Below are 12,810 nucleotides of genomic sequence, written 5' to 3' on the forward strand. Positions count from 1 at the left end.
ACATGCTAGTAACATGGAATTATTGAATTTCATGAATGAAATACTTAATTATATATGCTATGGATTAAATTATGGTGTCCCCTCCAAAATTCATGTTGAAACTTTATCCCCAACGCAACCATATTAAGGGATGTGGCCTTTGGCAGGTGATTAAGTCATAAGTACTCCAACCTGGCTAGGCATGGTGGCTCACGCCTGTAATCGCAGCACTTTAGGAGGCTGAGGTGGGCAAATCATTGAGCCTAGGAGTTTGAGACCAGCTTGGGCAACATAGCAAAACTATATCTCTACAAAAAATACAAAAAATAAAAATAAATAAATAAATAAAATAGCCAGGTGCGGTGGTGTGCACCTGTAGTTCCAGCTACTCGGGAAGCAAAGGTGGGAGGATCACTTGAGCCTGGGAGGTTGAGGCTGCAGTGAGCTGAGATCTTGCCATTGCACTCCAGCCTGGGTGACAGAGGGAGACTGTCTCAAAAAAAAAAAAATAAAAGTACTCTATCCTCATGTATGGGATTAATACCCCTATAAAAGGGCTCAAGTTTGAAGGGTACACTCTCTTGACCCTCTGTCTCGTCCACTATATGAGGATGCAGCATTCTTCCCTTCCAGAGGATGCAGCAATAAGGCACCGTCTTGGAAAAGGAGACTGATCCTCAAAAAATGTCAGTGCCTCAATCTTGGACTTCCCAGCCTCTAAAACGGTGAGAAATAAATTTCTGTTCTCTGTAAATTACCCAGTCTCAGGTACTATGTTATAGCAGCACAAATGGACTAAGGCAATATATTTATTTATTTATTTATTTTTAAGGCAATATATTTATAAGGAACATATTATGGGGCTGGTTTTAACTCTTTAATTGATACTTCATTTTATTAATCATTTAAAGGAGACCTATATTTTATTTAAAACTATTTTTATAGATTGACATGTAACATTCTATACATGAGTCTAAATAAAATAATTATAAAAGTTAAGTGGAAAAAATTACTACCTCCTATCAACTATTTCATATTAATCTGTTTTGATTCCACAGAAAGATTTGTCATCTCCTTAGACTAGCAGCTGCTACAGTCATGTGTCTGCCACGTGTCCTTAGACTGTCTAATACCCAGAGCTAATAGAATAGATTATTTAGGCACAAAAACAAACAGAGGGGTCAGACAGAGCTATTTTTCCAATGAAAGAATTTATACATTTTGTAATACACAAACATGAAAAATATTGCATTCAGGGGTTGCAAATGAAAGAAAAATCTAGAGAAATGTAGAGAATAATGAAAACTATTTCCAAGGTCAAAACCATCAGATCTCTGCCAGACTCTTTTTTCACTTACATCAAAGTGAGACTGTGTGTGTGTGTGTGTGTGTGTGTGTGTGTATGTGTGTATATGCACTGTGAGGGAGACAGTCTTCTATTTGTGTATCTGCATGCATGTTTGTCAGTGTTTGTGTGTCTGTTGGGTCTTGAATGTAGAATACAGGAAGGGGATGATAGTGGTATAAAATGAAAAAGTCCATTTCTATTGGAGTCTATCTTCCATGTGTAAGAAAAAAGAAATATATTTTTGTTACCAAAAACTCTGAACAATATGTGAATAATTGAGTGATTTAATGCCTATAGGTTTTTAATTTTTATGAAACTATTTTATTACAAAAGAAATACATGTTTACTATTTTGTTTCAAATAAATAAATCCAACCACCCATTGATAATCACTTGATATGTACATTTCCAGGTATTTTTATGAATATATGATATATATCCTTCCAGATATTTTTGAAAAATGAGGTTTTTTTTTTTTTACTTTTTTTTGAGATGGACTCTCACTCTGGTTGCCCAGGCTGGAGTGCAGTGGTGCAATCTCGGCCCACTGCAGCCTCCACCTCCCAGGTTAAAGCAATTCTCCTGCCTCAGCCTCCCAAGTAGCTGCGACTACTGGCATGTGGCACCAGGCCCAGCTAATTTCTGTATTTTTAGTGTAGACAAGGTTTCACCATTTTGGCCAGGCTGGTCTCGAACTCATGACCTCAAGGGATCCACCTGCCTCAGCCTCCAAAAGTGCTGGGATTACAGGCATAAACCACTGTGCCTGGCCCTAAATAAACCATTTTTTAAACAATGTAGCATGGAGTCAATAAATACTTTTTCATTCTATCCCTAATACATAGCACAGCATGGTAGACATTCAGAAAGTATATGTTAAAGAAACAGAGAAATACTTTGTGATCATCTGTATAAGTTCTTTGCCATTTTCCCTAATTTCAAATGTTTTTGTACTCATTTATGAATTCCATATGAAGTGAGGATTTTAGCCCTTTGCTAAGTATGTTCCAAATACTGTTTTCCCCTGCTTATACTTAAACTTTCCTTTACCAAAAGAACAGAAAATAATACTCAAACATATAGTTAGACTTAGTCAAATGAAAAATACTTCAGATTTAATGCAAATGGTACTTTATAGGAAATTTTAAAGAAATAAATGAAGTCAATGCAAACTATAGGAGTGAAGTGCTGCATGTTCCTCAGTAGAGTTTTTGCTCTATTTCTTTTTTATTTTTGTTTTTTTGAAGCAGAGTCTTGCTCTATCACCCAGGCTGCAATGCAGTGGCGCAATCATTGCTCACTGCAGCTTCAAACTCATGGGCTCAAGCAAACCTCCTTCCTAAACTTCCAAAGTAACTAGGACTATAGGTGTGTGCCACCATGCCCAGTTGATTTATAAAACTTTTTTTTGTAGGGATGGGGTCTTGCTATGTTGCCCAGGCTTGTCTGGAACTTCTGGTCTCTAGTGGTGGTCCTGCGTTGGCCTCTGAAAGTGCTGGGATTACAGGTGTGAGCCACTGTGCCTGGCCTCTGACTATTTAAATAAAGATACAGGAATGACTCTTAGATGGTAATGTAGAATATATCTAAGAGCAGCAAATTTTTGAGTTAGACAAATTGGTTCTTATTTTATTTCTGCCCCTGGGCAGCTGAGTGGTAGAGTAAAGTCACTTGATGCCTCTGAGCTTTTGTAAACTGGGGACACTCAGGCCTCTCTCCCAGAGTTGTGCCTGGAAGTGCTCTGCAAATGGTCTCTATGTGAATTCTATCCCTTGATGGATATTTCCAAATCAGATACGTATTTTTAAATATGAGGACAAACTACTTTTTGAGCCCCAGGATGTGCTGTGGTTCTCTACCAAAAATTTGAAGATAACATGAAAAATTGTGTGTGTGTGTGTGTGTGTGTGTGTTTAGGTTTTGCCATAATTTTTTTTTAACACCTGGGCTTTACGGTGTCATGTTTTACTCCTCTTAGTGAGAAGGCTTTTTGTTTTCTTCCCCTACTGACTCTGTTGACTGAAAGCAAGTACTATGTGCTCTTAAGTTTCCCCTTGAGAGAATTTTGGTGTCATGAAATGAAAGTACTAGTACAGTTTAAAATGGAAAAGGCTACTGACAATCCTTTAAAGATTTAAATATACTCCATTAACTTTTGTTCAGTAAAAGAATATCATCAAATTATGTAATCCACTATCGTTGTTACTGTTTTTTTCTAGAACATTACTGAATTAGAAATCTAGCTTTATGATTGCTGTGTATTGCCATCAATCTGTAAAACATATGAAGTCTGTCAAGCTCTCAAACGTAACTGTTGTACAAAGTCTACATCTCATGGCAACTTTCACAAAGTGGTGTTTTCTCAGCATGCAAATATTTGTTCTGACACTGATCTTACTTATAGGGATCTTCTAACATTTTGTCTAAGCACAAAAGCTTTCACTATTTTCATGAAATAAATTATAGATCTGTTGGGGGCATCTAGTATATAAATGATTTTCTTGACAACTAGCTTAATATTATTTTCTTCCTAAACTGAGGATGCTTTCTCTTTGTCTAGCCAAGATCAGAATACTACAGATTTGGATTTAAGTGAGTGGGAATGAAGCTCAATACTAATATACTGTATGCTACCAGTATAGATGTTTTAGTTAAAATATTATTAAAACAATATGATAAAAATATTTTTATTACAAAAAATGGTAGATTTTTTGTTAGAGCAACTATTGATTAGTTTATTCTCTCCTTACCAAAGGTTTACCAAGCCCTCTTGGAGAAGCAGGTTCCTGTGGGAACCTGGTTAGATCTCCCAAGCTAACAGTGTTTTTACTACAATAAGACAGTGATTAATTGTGTCCCACTGGGCACTGTCCTGATAAGGTAAGAGACTGACCCTGCCTCCAAAGAATTATTGCAGTTGCCACAATTTTCTGCTTTATATCAAGAGGTTAAGTGACCTAGGAATTAGAATTCTAGAATTGTAGAATTTCAGAGTTATAAGGGACTTCAGAAATGATAACTCACATTTTGCAGATAAAGTACTGTAAAATAGTGTAAAATACATATGTGTTACTTGTTAATTAACTATTTTAAAAATCTTTGTGGCCTTTGCTATAATGTTTGAACATTAGGGAGTATCAGTAAACTACAAAATTTGTTTTTTCAAATTCTTGTGGTGTGGATTCTTCACCTCATCTAAGTAACTGAAGTGATAAAAAGGAAAATATTTTAAGAAATAAAGATGAAAATTATATGAATCCATATATGTGATAACATGGCTTAGAACTACACTCATACCACACACTAGTACATGTAAAACTGGTGAAATCTGAATCAAGTCAGTGGTTTATAGCAATGTCAAGTTCCCGGTTTTGATATTGTACTATAGTTATATAAGATGTAGTTATTGGGGCCGGGCACAGTGCCTCATGCCTGTAATCCCAGCACTTTGGGAGGCCGAGGTGGGCAGATCGCTGAGGCCAGGAGTTTGAGACCAGCCTGGCCAACATGGCAAAATCCCATCTCTAAAAAAAATTTTTGGCCAGGCGCGGTGGCTCAAGTCTGTAATCCCAGCGCTTTGGGAGGCTGAGGCAGGCATATCACGAGGTCAGGAGATCGAGACCAGCCTGACCGACGTGGTGAAACCCTGTCTCTATGAAAAATATAAAAATTAGCCAGCCATGGTGGCGCGTGCCTGTAATCCCAGCTACTCTGGAGGCTGAGGCAGGAGAATCACTTGAACCTGGGAGGTGGAGGTTGCAATGAGCTGAGATTGCATCACTGCACTCCAGTCTGTGTGATGGAGTGAGACTCCATCTAAACAAAAAAAAAAATTTTTTTTAATGTAGTTATTGGGGGAAACTGCATGAAGGGCAAATGGGCACCCACTACTATCTAAAATAAAAATTTTAAAATATAGATAGCTACTATGAAATTGCTTTATTGACATGATTAAATATTATAAACTATAGGTGGTTAGAATTTAATATAAAAATAATTACAACATGAGACACTGCTTTAGCTTTCACCCCTTTGATCATTCTTCATGACTCCCTGTTAATATTTTCATAAGTTTTTTCTTCTTGACGCTCTTCATAGAAAACTAATTAATATCCATGGTTTCGGGGGCTAGCTCTATGTTGAAGTCCCCAGATCTTTCTGTCTGGCCCAGATGTCCCATTCAAACTCCAAATCGTTACTAGATTGCTCTTGCTAGATCTTTGCATGGTGTCTGACACAAAGTAGGCTTTCAAGAAATATTAGATGAATGAATGAATGAATGAATAACTTTTCAAATAACTATAAGATATTTGTACTTGAAACTCTCAGAGTCCTCTAAATTCAAAATATAGCAAAACAAAACCAGTATTTCTTCCCACTATGCTCACCCACCAAACTTGCTCACTCTGGCAATTTCCGTATTTCTCCCATTTCTACTATTTTCCAATCCAACCAAGCCTTTAAAATGTAAGCTGCCTTGGACTCTTCCTTCATTTTATTTACCATATATGTCTAAGCAGTTATCTCTTATGTCCATTTTCCTCTCAAATATCCTTTATATTTGTCCCTTCTATTTCATTTCTATGGCTACTGTGTTAGCATTTTTTGTTGATGTTGCTAAATGTTTCTCATTTTTCTCCCTGTTCTTAGTCTTGCTTCCTCTTCAGTCTATTTTGTGCACTAGTTCCTGGTAAATGTTTCCCATTGGCCAGGTCACCACATTAAGAGTATGATCATAATTCTTGATGCTACCTATGGAGTGCTCATTGTATACCAGGCACTGTGATACTTACTGTACATATATTATCTCATTTACTCTTTATGATAGCCCTGTAAAGTAGGCATAATTTATCCCCATTTTATAGATGAGAAAACCGACGGTCCAAGAGATTTACAAATGTGCCACATTGTTTAAGTAGCAGAGCCAGGATATGAACTCAGGTTAGCCTGGTTACAATCATTATGAAACACCATTCTCCTAAATATAAATACATTTTGTTCCTTCATTAAAATATACCCAGCAGAACCTCAACCTGGCAAAAATAGAAGCTCAATGAATCGCAGCATTGAAAGCACTTTATTAAATGAGTTGAACTGAGCAGGGTGCATGCTGAAAGCTCCCACTGACCTTCAAGCCTGCGCCTTCCATTTGTTCCAGCTCATAGTGCTCCATTCCCACCCCTTTCAAATCTCAGGGAGATTTTATAGTTATGTTGTTGCATTCAGGTAGTAAATGAATAGTCTTTTTTTTTAGTAATTGAGTTGAGTTTGCTGTAATAAATAAATAAATAATGATAATTTTATTGTTGCTCTCAGGTAATAAGTAGTAGTCTTTTTATTTTTGTAATTGAGTCCAGTTTGATGTAATAAACCAAATGTTAATCTCATTTCATTTAAAACTTCTTCCCATTCCCCGTTGAGTTTTGCTCCAGGCTTGGAAGTCTACAGTGGAAGAGTGAGGGAACTTTGGTCAGCTGCTTTTCCTCTCCTCAGCTCTCCTCCCTCATCGGTTTCTGCTTTTGGCCTCTTCAAAGCTGCAAGAGGGAAGGAGAAAAGGTAAGATAGGAAAAGCTCTTACTTAACTGCATGGTTATGACTGACATTGGTGCCCTTAGGAGTGGCAAATAACCCGAGGTTATTTGTCTCTTGGAAGCCTTCCGGGAACCTTCTACTGCATTTCTGGCCAGATAACAATCTAGTCCCTGAGCGTCTAGGAGTCTGCCTGACACTGCCCCTTCAGATGGAGCCTGCTGTGAGAATTTCAGACTGGCTCCCTTCACAGATGCTTGCATCAAGTCCACAGCTTGCTGTGAACTTAGCCTTCCCTCTCTTTAGTCTAGACCATAACATGCTCATTTCATTCCAGCCCCACTGTCTGCTTATTTTCCTCTCCCACGTTTCCTCCTCTCTGCCAATCTCAATGTAATTCCCATCTGATCGCAGTGCACACCTTTTTCCATGAAACAATGCCTTATTTATTCCTTCCCACAGTGATTTTCCCAAATGAAAGTCCCAAGCACTCTATTATGTACCAAAAGAAAAAAGAAGAAATCAGTTTTACTTAAGAAGCTTGAGTACATATATTAAATATTGACCCCAGGGTACACATCATTTTTAACATTCCATGTAATTAAATATGAAGTAGTAGGCATAGGCACTTCTGCTGCTTACTGAAACAGATGATTGCCTCAAGGAAATGTACTTGTGTAATTGAGCTGTGAGCTGCTTTTTTTTTTTTTCATGGAATGTCATTTTCATGGAATGTCATTTCATGGAATGTCATTTTCACTTGAAAGAATGACTGACAAAAACACCCAACTATGGTTATAGGGAGCTGGGTATTTGGCAGGTATTTTCTCGAATGTAAAAGAAGCGAGTCTGTCATTTCAAGGAAAACAATTGACAGTGTTTATTGCCAATGATAAATGTGAGCTTTAAAGCAAAAATTAGAACTCGGGAAAACTTGCATCCACAATGATGAGCTTGACAATTTGTGGTGGTTTTGTAGCTGTGGCTACACATTCTTCAATACAGCGCCCTACAAGAGACGGAGGTTACCTTCCCTCCCCTTGATTGTGGAGTTGATTGTCTCTAGTGATGAGCTATCATACTGAGATTAGTTATAAAATGACTGTGGCTCCCATCTTGAGCAGACTATCTTGTTCTCTCTCTGTCTCTCTCTCTCTGTGTGTCTCTCCTTGCCACCCCTGTTTCTTTTGAACTGCTCACCATGGGACAATCCGCCAGGTTGTGAGGTGGCCCTGAGAGAGGGAAGCCAGCTGAGGACATACTGAAGCAGTCTATGGAGAGGCCACATGGTAAGGAACTGAGGGTTCCCAGCAACCATGGGAGTGAACTTGGGAGTAGATCTTCTCAAGCAGCCAAAAGGCACACGAGTGAGCTTGGAATTGGACCATCTCTCAGTTGAGTCCTGAGAAGACCATAGCCCAGCCAACAGTTTGACTGCAACCTCTTGAATGATTTCAAGCCAGAACCACCTAGCTAAGCCACTCTTAAATTCCTTACCCAAAGAAACTGTGAGATAACAAAAGTTTATTGTTTTAAGTTGCTGAGTTGGGGTAATTTGCTATGCAAAGATATTGAGAGAACCAATATTATTCAAATAATCAATGCATGATGTTATAAAATTATGCATTAGTAAATGAGCCAAAGTGGAGGATAGATTTATAAATTTTAATGTAACAGAGCATAAAAAGTTCATTGATATGGTATTTAGGTTGCACCTAATCTTTAAGAAATTACCGTTTTGTTTTGTTTTGTTTCATTTGGAGACAGGGTCTTGCTCTGTCCCCTGGCTTGGAGTGCAGTGGTGCAATCCTAGCTCTTAGTTCACTGTAACTTTGGACTCCTAGACTCAGTGCTGCTCCCATCTCAGCCACCTGCACACCAGATTAATTCTTTTAATTTGTTGTAAAGACTGGGTCTTGCTATGTTGCTCAGGGTGGTCTCGAACTCCTGACCCCAAGCAGTCCTCTTGCCTCGAGCTCCCAAAGTGCTGGGATTAGGGGCATGAGCCACCGTGCCGAGGCATCATTTGTTGAGTGCTGCTGTAGGATCAAAGAGTAATGCCCACTGTTATCTGGAAAAACTATTACAATACTCCTTTCTTTTATAATTACATATCAGTGTGAAGCAGGATTTTCTTTATGTATTTCACCCAAAACAATGTACTTCAACAGCTTAAATTCAGAAGCAGATATAGAAAACAAATGTTTTCTATAGTACTAGACATTGAAGAGATTTGCAAAAATGCAAACAGTACCGCTCAGCTTACTGCATTTTTTATTTTAGAAAATAGTTATTTTTCATAGAAAATGTTATTGTTAGTTTTAAATGAATTGTATTAGTTTTATTTTACTATGTAAAAATTACCACAAGATTTAGCAGCTTAAAACAGTTGATATTTATTATCTTATTGTGTCTGTGGGTCAGGAGTCCAGGTGCAGCTTAGTTGGGTATCTCTGGCTCAGGGTCTCTCACAAAGCTATAATTGTCAGTGGGGTGACAGTCATCTTAAGGCTTCACTGGGTGAGGATCTGTTTTTAAGCTCACTATATGGCTATTGACAGGACCCAGGTCTTCATTGCTGTTGGCCAGAGACATTGGTTCCTTGCCACATGGATCTTTCCATAGGACAGCTCTCAACATGGTAGCTGGTTTTCCTTAGAGAGAGATGGGGATTCAGAGAGAGAAAGAGCGAGGAAGACAGAAGCCACAGCCTTTTTGTAACCTAATATCTGAAGTAACATTCCATCATTTCTGCTGTATTCAAGGGAATTAATAAGTCCAGGCCACACTCAAGGGAAGTGGATTACACCAGGGCATGAAGACCGGGAGGCAGGGATCATTGGGCTACCTAAGAAGCTGCATATCATATGATTTAACAAATATTTCGTACATTTCTCAGTGTTTGTTTCTAATAAGATAATTATAAATAGATATAACTCACATAAACAGAAGCTATTAGGGAGTTCTCAACAATATATAAGAGTGTAAATGTGTTTGTTTGTTTGTTTGTTTGTTTTTGAGTCAGGGTCTCACTCTATCACCCAGGCTGGAGTGCAGTGGTGCAATCTCAGCTCACTGCAACCTCCACCTCCTGGGTCCAAGCGATTCTCCTGCCTCAACCTCCCAAGTAGCTGGGAGTGCAGGTGCGTGCCACCACGCCCAGCTAACTTTTGTATTTGTAGTAGAGATAGGGGTTCACCATGTTGGCCAGGCTGGTCTCAAACTCCCGACCTCAAGTGATCTGCCTGCCTCAGCCTCCCAAAGTGCTGGGATTACAGGCGTGAGCCACTGAGCCTGGCCAAACGTGTTTTTAAGACTAAAAAGTTTGAGAACTACTGCTCTAGAAATACAAATATTGACTTGACATGGTAAAGCTGCAGGACATTATTCAGGAGTTGATAATATGTGCCTTACTTTTATTATTATTCATAACCATAAACTCTTACCTACAAAATAGTATTTCTAATAGCACTATGAGATACAGAAATTCATATTGAAATATAGTAGCCTTTGTCACATGCATGTATACAGTAGATGTGGTATAAAGACTTCATACTGTATGTACTGTATATTTTTTAACATCTGGAAACACTTCACTTAAATTTTTTTAAACGATGCCTATTCCATATATTAAATACTTAGATTAGTAGCTTTCAATAATTAGTGATTTTATTATATTATTATTTTGTTGGATTGGTGTGTTATGTAGCTTCCTCTGGTGCCATCGCTGGACTAAATCTAGAGTTGTCTTGGACAAATAAGAATTATCCTGCCCTCCCTGGTAGAAAGGGGAGGGCAGAGAGCTGTTTTTGTGTCTGTTTCTTTTTAATTGACTTCAGTTCAAAATAATTCTTATGTCAAAGTGGCATATTTTGAAGTGGCATATTCTTCAATCCTTCACATGTAAGAATTATTTTTGTACAAAGTAATTGAGAAATCTCTAAGATGATTGGTTCATATTGGCTGAAAATAAATTTGGTTTCATGGAAAATTTAAATAAATTCACACATAGTGAATTATGTCATGTCTGGGCTCCCTCCTGAAGAGGTATCATCATCAACTTGCTGGCAGTGTTGGGTTTAAAAGAAAGGGTGGGATGCATCCTTTAGCATTTTTATTTTTAGCACTGTTGAGTGAACATGATACTTTTCTTTTTTATAGTTATGTAGATTTACATAAAATGACTAGTTTTCTTTTTCCTTATGTTTCAACATTGTTGGTTTGACCAAGGAAATTTGCTTAAGTAGCTAGGTAATTAAGTAATATACTCTATGACCATAGCTGAAGGGATTAAAATACAAAATCTGTACTTAAAGTCATGCTCTGCAGAGGTTACCGTCTAAGTAGATAAATCTAAGACTTCTAACTAAAGATCATAACAATATACGAAGCTTATATGTACTTACATATATATACTTAAAATGTATGTAATACTTATTTATTTGCCTTCTTTTTGAGACTAGGTCTTGCTCTGTTTCCCAGGCTGGAGTGTAGTGGTGTGAGCATGGGTCACGGCAGCCTTGACCTCCTGGGCTCAAGTGTTCCTCCCACCTCAGCCTCCAGAGTAGCTAGGACTACAGGTGTGTGACGCTATACCAGGCTGCTTTTTTATGTTTTGAAGAGATGGGGTCTCGCTGTGTTACCCAGGCTGGTCTCAGAATCCTGGGCTCAAGCAGTCCTCCTGCCTTGGCCTCCCAAAGTTCTGGAATTTACAGGTGTGAACCACCTGGTCTGGACTTTGCTTTTCTTGAAATGCTTCAATTATAGTTTGCCTATTTCCAACATGGAAGATTCTATCAGGAGATACGCAGCTAGACAGTGATGACTACAGATTGTTAAGATCCAAAAAAGAGAAAGATGTCAATTTAAAATATATTTATAACAAAAAATTTTCTAAGGTGAAAATAAGACCTATTTTTTAATCAGGGTAGTATTTAATATTATATATAGTTAACTTTTTCAAGTGTTGCAGAATGCAGGTATCAAACATTCATCTCAAAATGTGAGCAAGTTACTAATGAAAGAAATGGTTTTTCAAGGTTTTCTTTGTAGTTTTACAACATATGTGTGTACTTCTAACATATTGTTTAGTTTTAAATGTTTTTGAGCTTCATATAAATAAAATCTTGTGCCTTTTTTCTGTACCTTGCTTTTTCTCATTCAAAACTATTACATCCCTGAAATTTATTCATTATGTTGCATGTAGTTATAATTCATTCATTTTTATTGCTGTACAGCAGCTATTATGGATATATTATGCTTTATTTATTAATTCTACAGTTGATGAATATTTGGGTTGCTTACAATTTCTTAATATTTCAATTGTAGCAGTGAACATTCTCATATCTAGGTCTCCTGGTGCTGGTGGGGATATTTCCAGGTTTGGAAGCAGTGATCACAGCTATGGGTATCTTCAGTTGTACTTGATGATACTAATTGTTTTTTAAAGTAAGCGTGCCAGTTTACATTCTCGCTACCAGTGCATGAGCATTCCTGAGCTCTACATTGTTGCTAGCCCTTGATATAATACAAAAACAATGAAGAAAATGAAGAATGCAAGGAAAACTTGATGACAATACAATTTGTGGAAGACTTTAACATTTCTTTTTCAGTAATATATTTAACAGGCAAAAATTAGTGGGCTATAAAAGAATTGAATAATACAATCAATAAATTCAATGTATCGTATTCTTGCATTATTTGACTAGAGTAATATGTCTCCTTTGTATGACTTAGAACATTTGTGAAAAAATTGGTATGTAGTGGGCTACAAAGAAAACCTTGAAATCAGAAAAAGTGGAGATTTTATAGACCATATTCTCTGATCTAAAAGTCAATCAAGTAGAAAGAAATAATAATATAATATTAAACCTTAATTACTGGGAAGTTATAAAATGTAATTAAGATAGTCCTTGGAGCAAAAAGAAATCAAAGGAAGCATTGAAAAGAACTCTT

The 12,810-nt window shown here is 37.4% G+C and overlaps 1 protein-coding gene across 3 annotated transcripts in view; it reads left to right on the plus strand.

The window, feature by feature from the left end:
* The window catches only part of LOC134810064 (endogenous retrovirus group S71 member 1 Env polyprotein-like), a 37,534-nt gene that overhangs the window by 16,898 nt on the left and 7,826 nt on the right, over nt 1–12,810 (plus strand). For 2 of the 3 annotated variants that reach the window (XR_010157175.1, XM_063811109.1), the window contains one exon: nt 6,759–6,882. Coding sequence is in view for 1 of the 3 variants with exons in the window: in XM_063811109.1 (XP_063667179.1) it covers nt 6,759–6,882 (124 nt within the window). In the remaining 2 variants the exon portion in view is untranslated. Of the gene's footprint in view, nt 1–612; nt 705–4,081; nt 4,207–6,747; nt 6,883–12,810 lie in introns of all 3 variants that reach the window. The other variant, XR_010157176.1, reaches the window with a different exon arrangement.

Source organism: Pan troglodytes, chromosome 4, assembly GCF_028858775.2.
Source record: "Pan troglodytes isolate AG18354 chromosome 4, NHGRI_mPanTro3-v2.0_pri, whole genome shotgun sequence".
Classification (NCBI taxonomy): Eukaryota; Metazoa; Chordata; class Mammalia; order Primates; family Hominidae; genus Pan; species Pan troglodytes.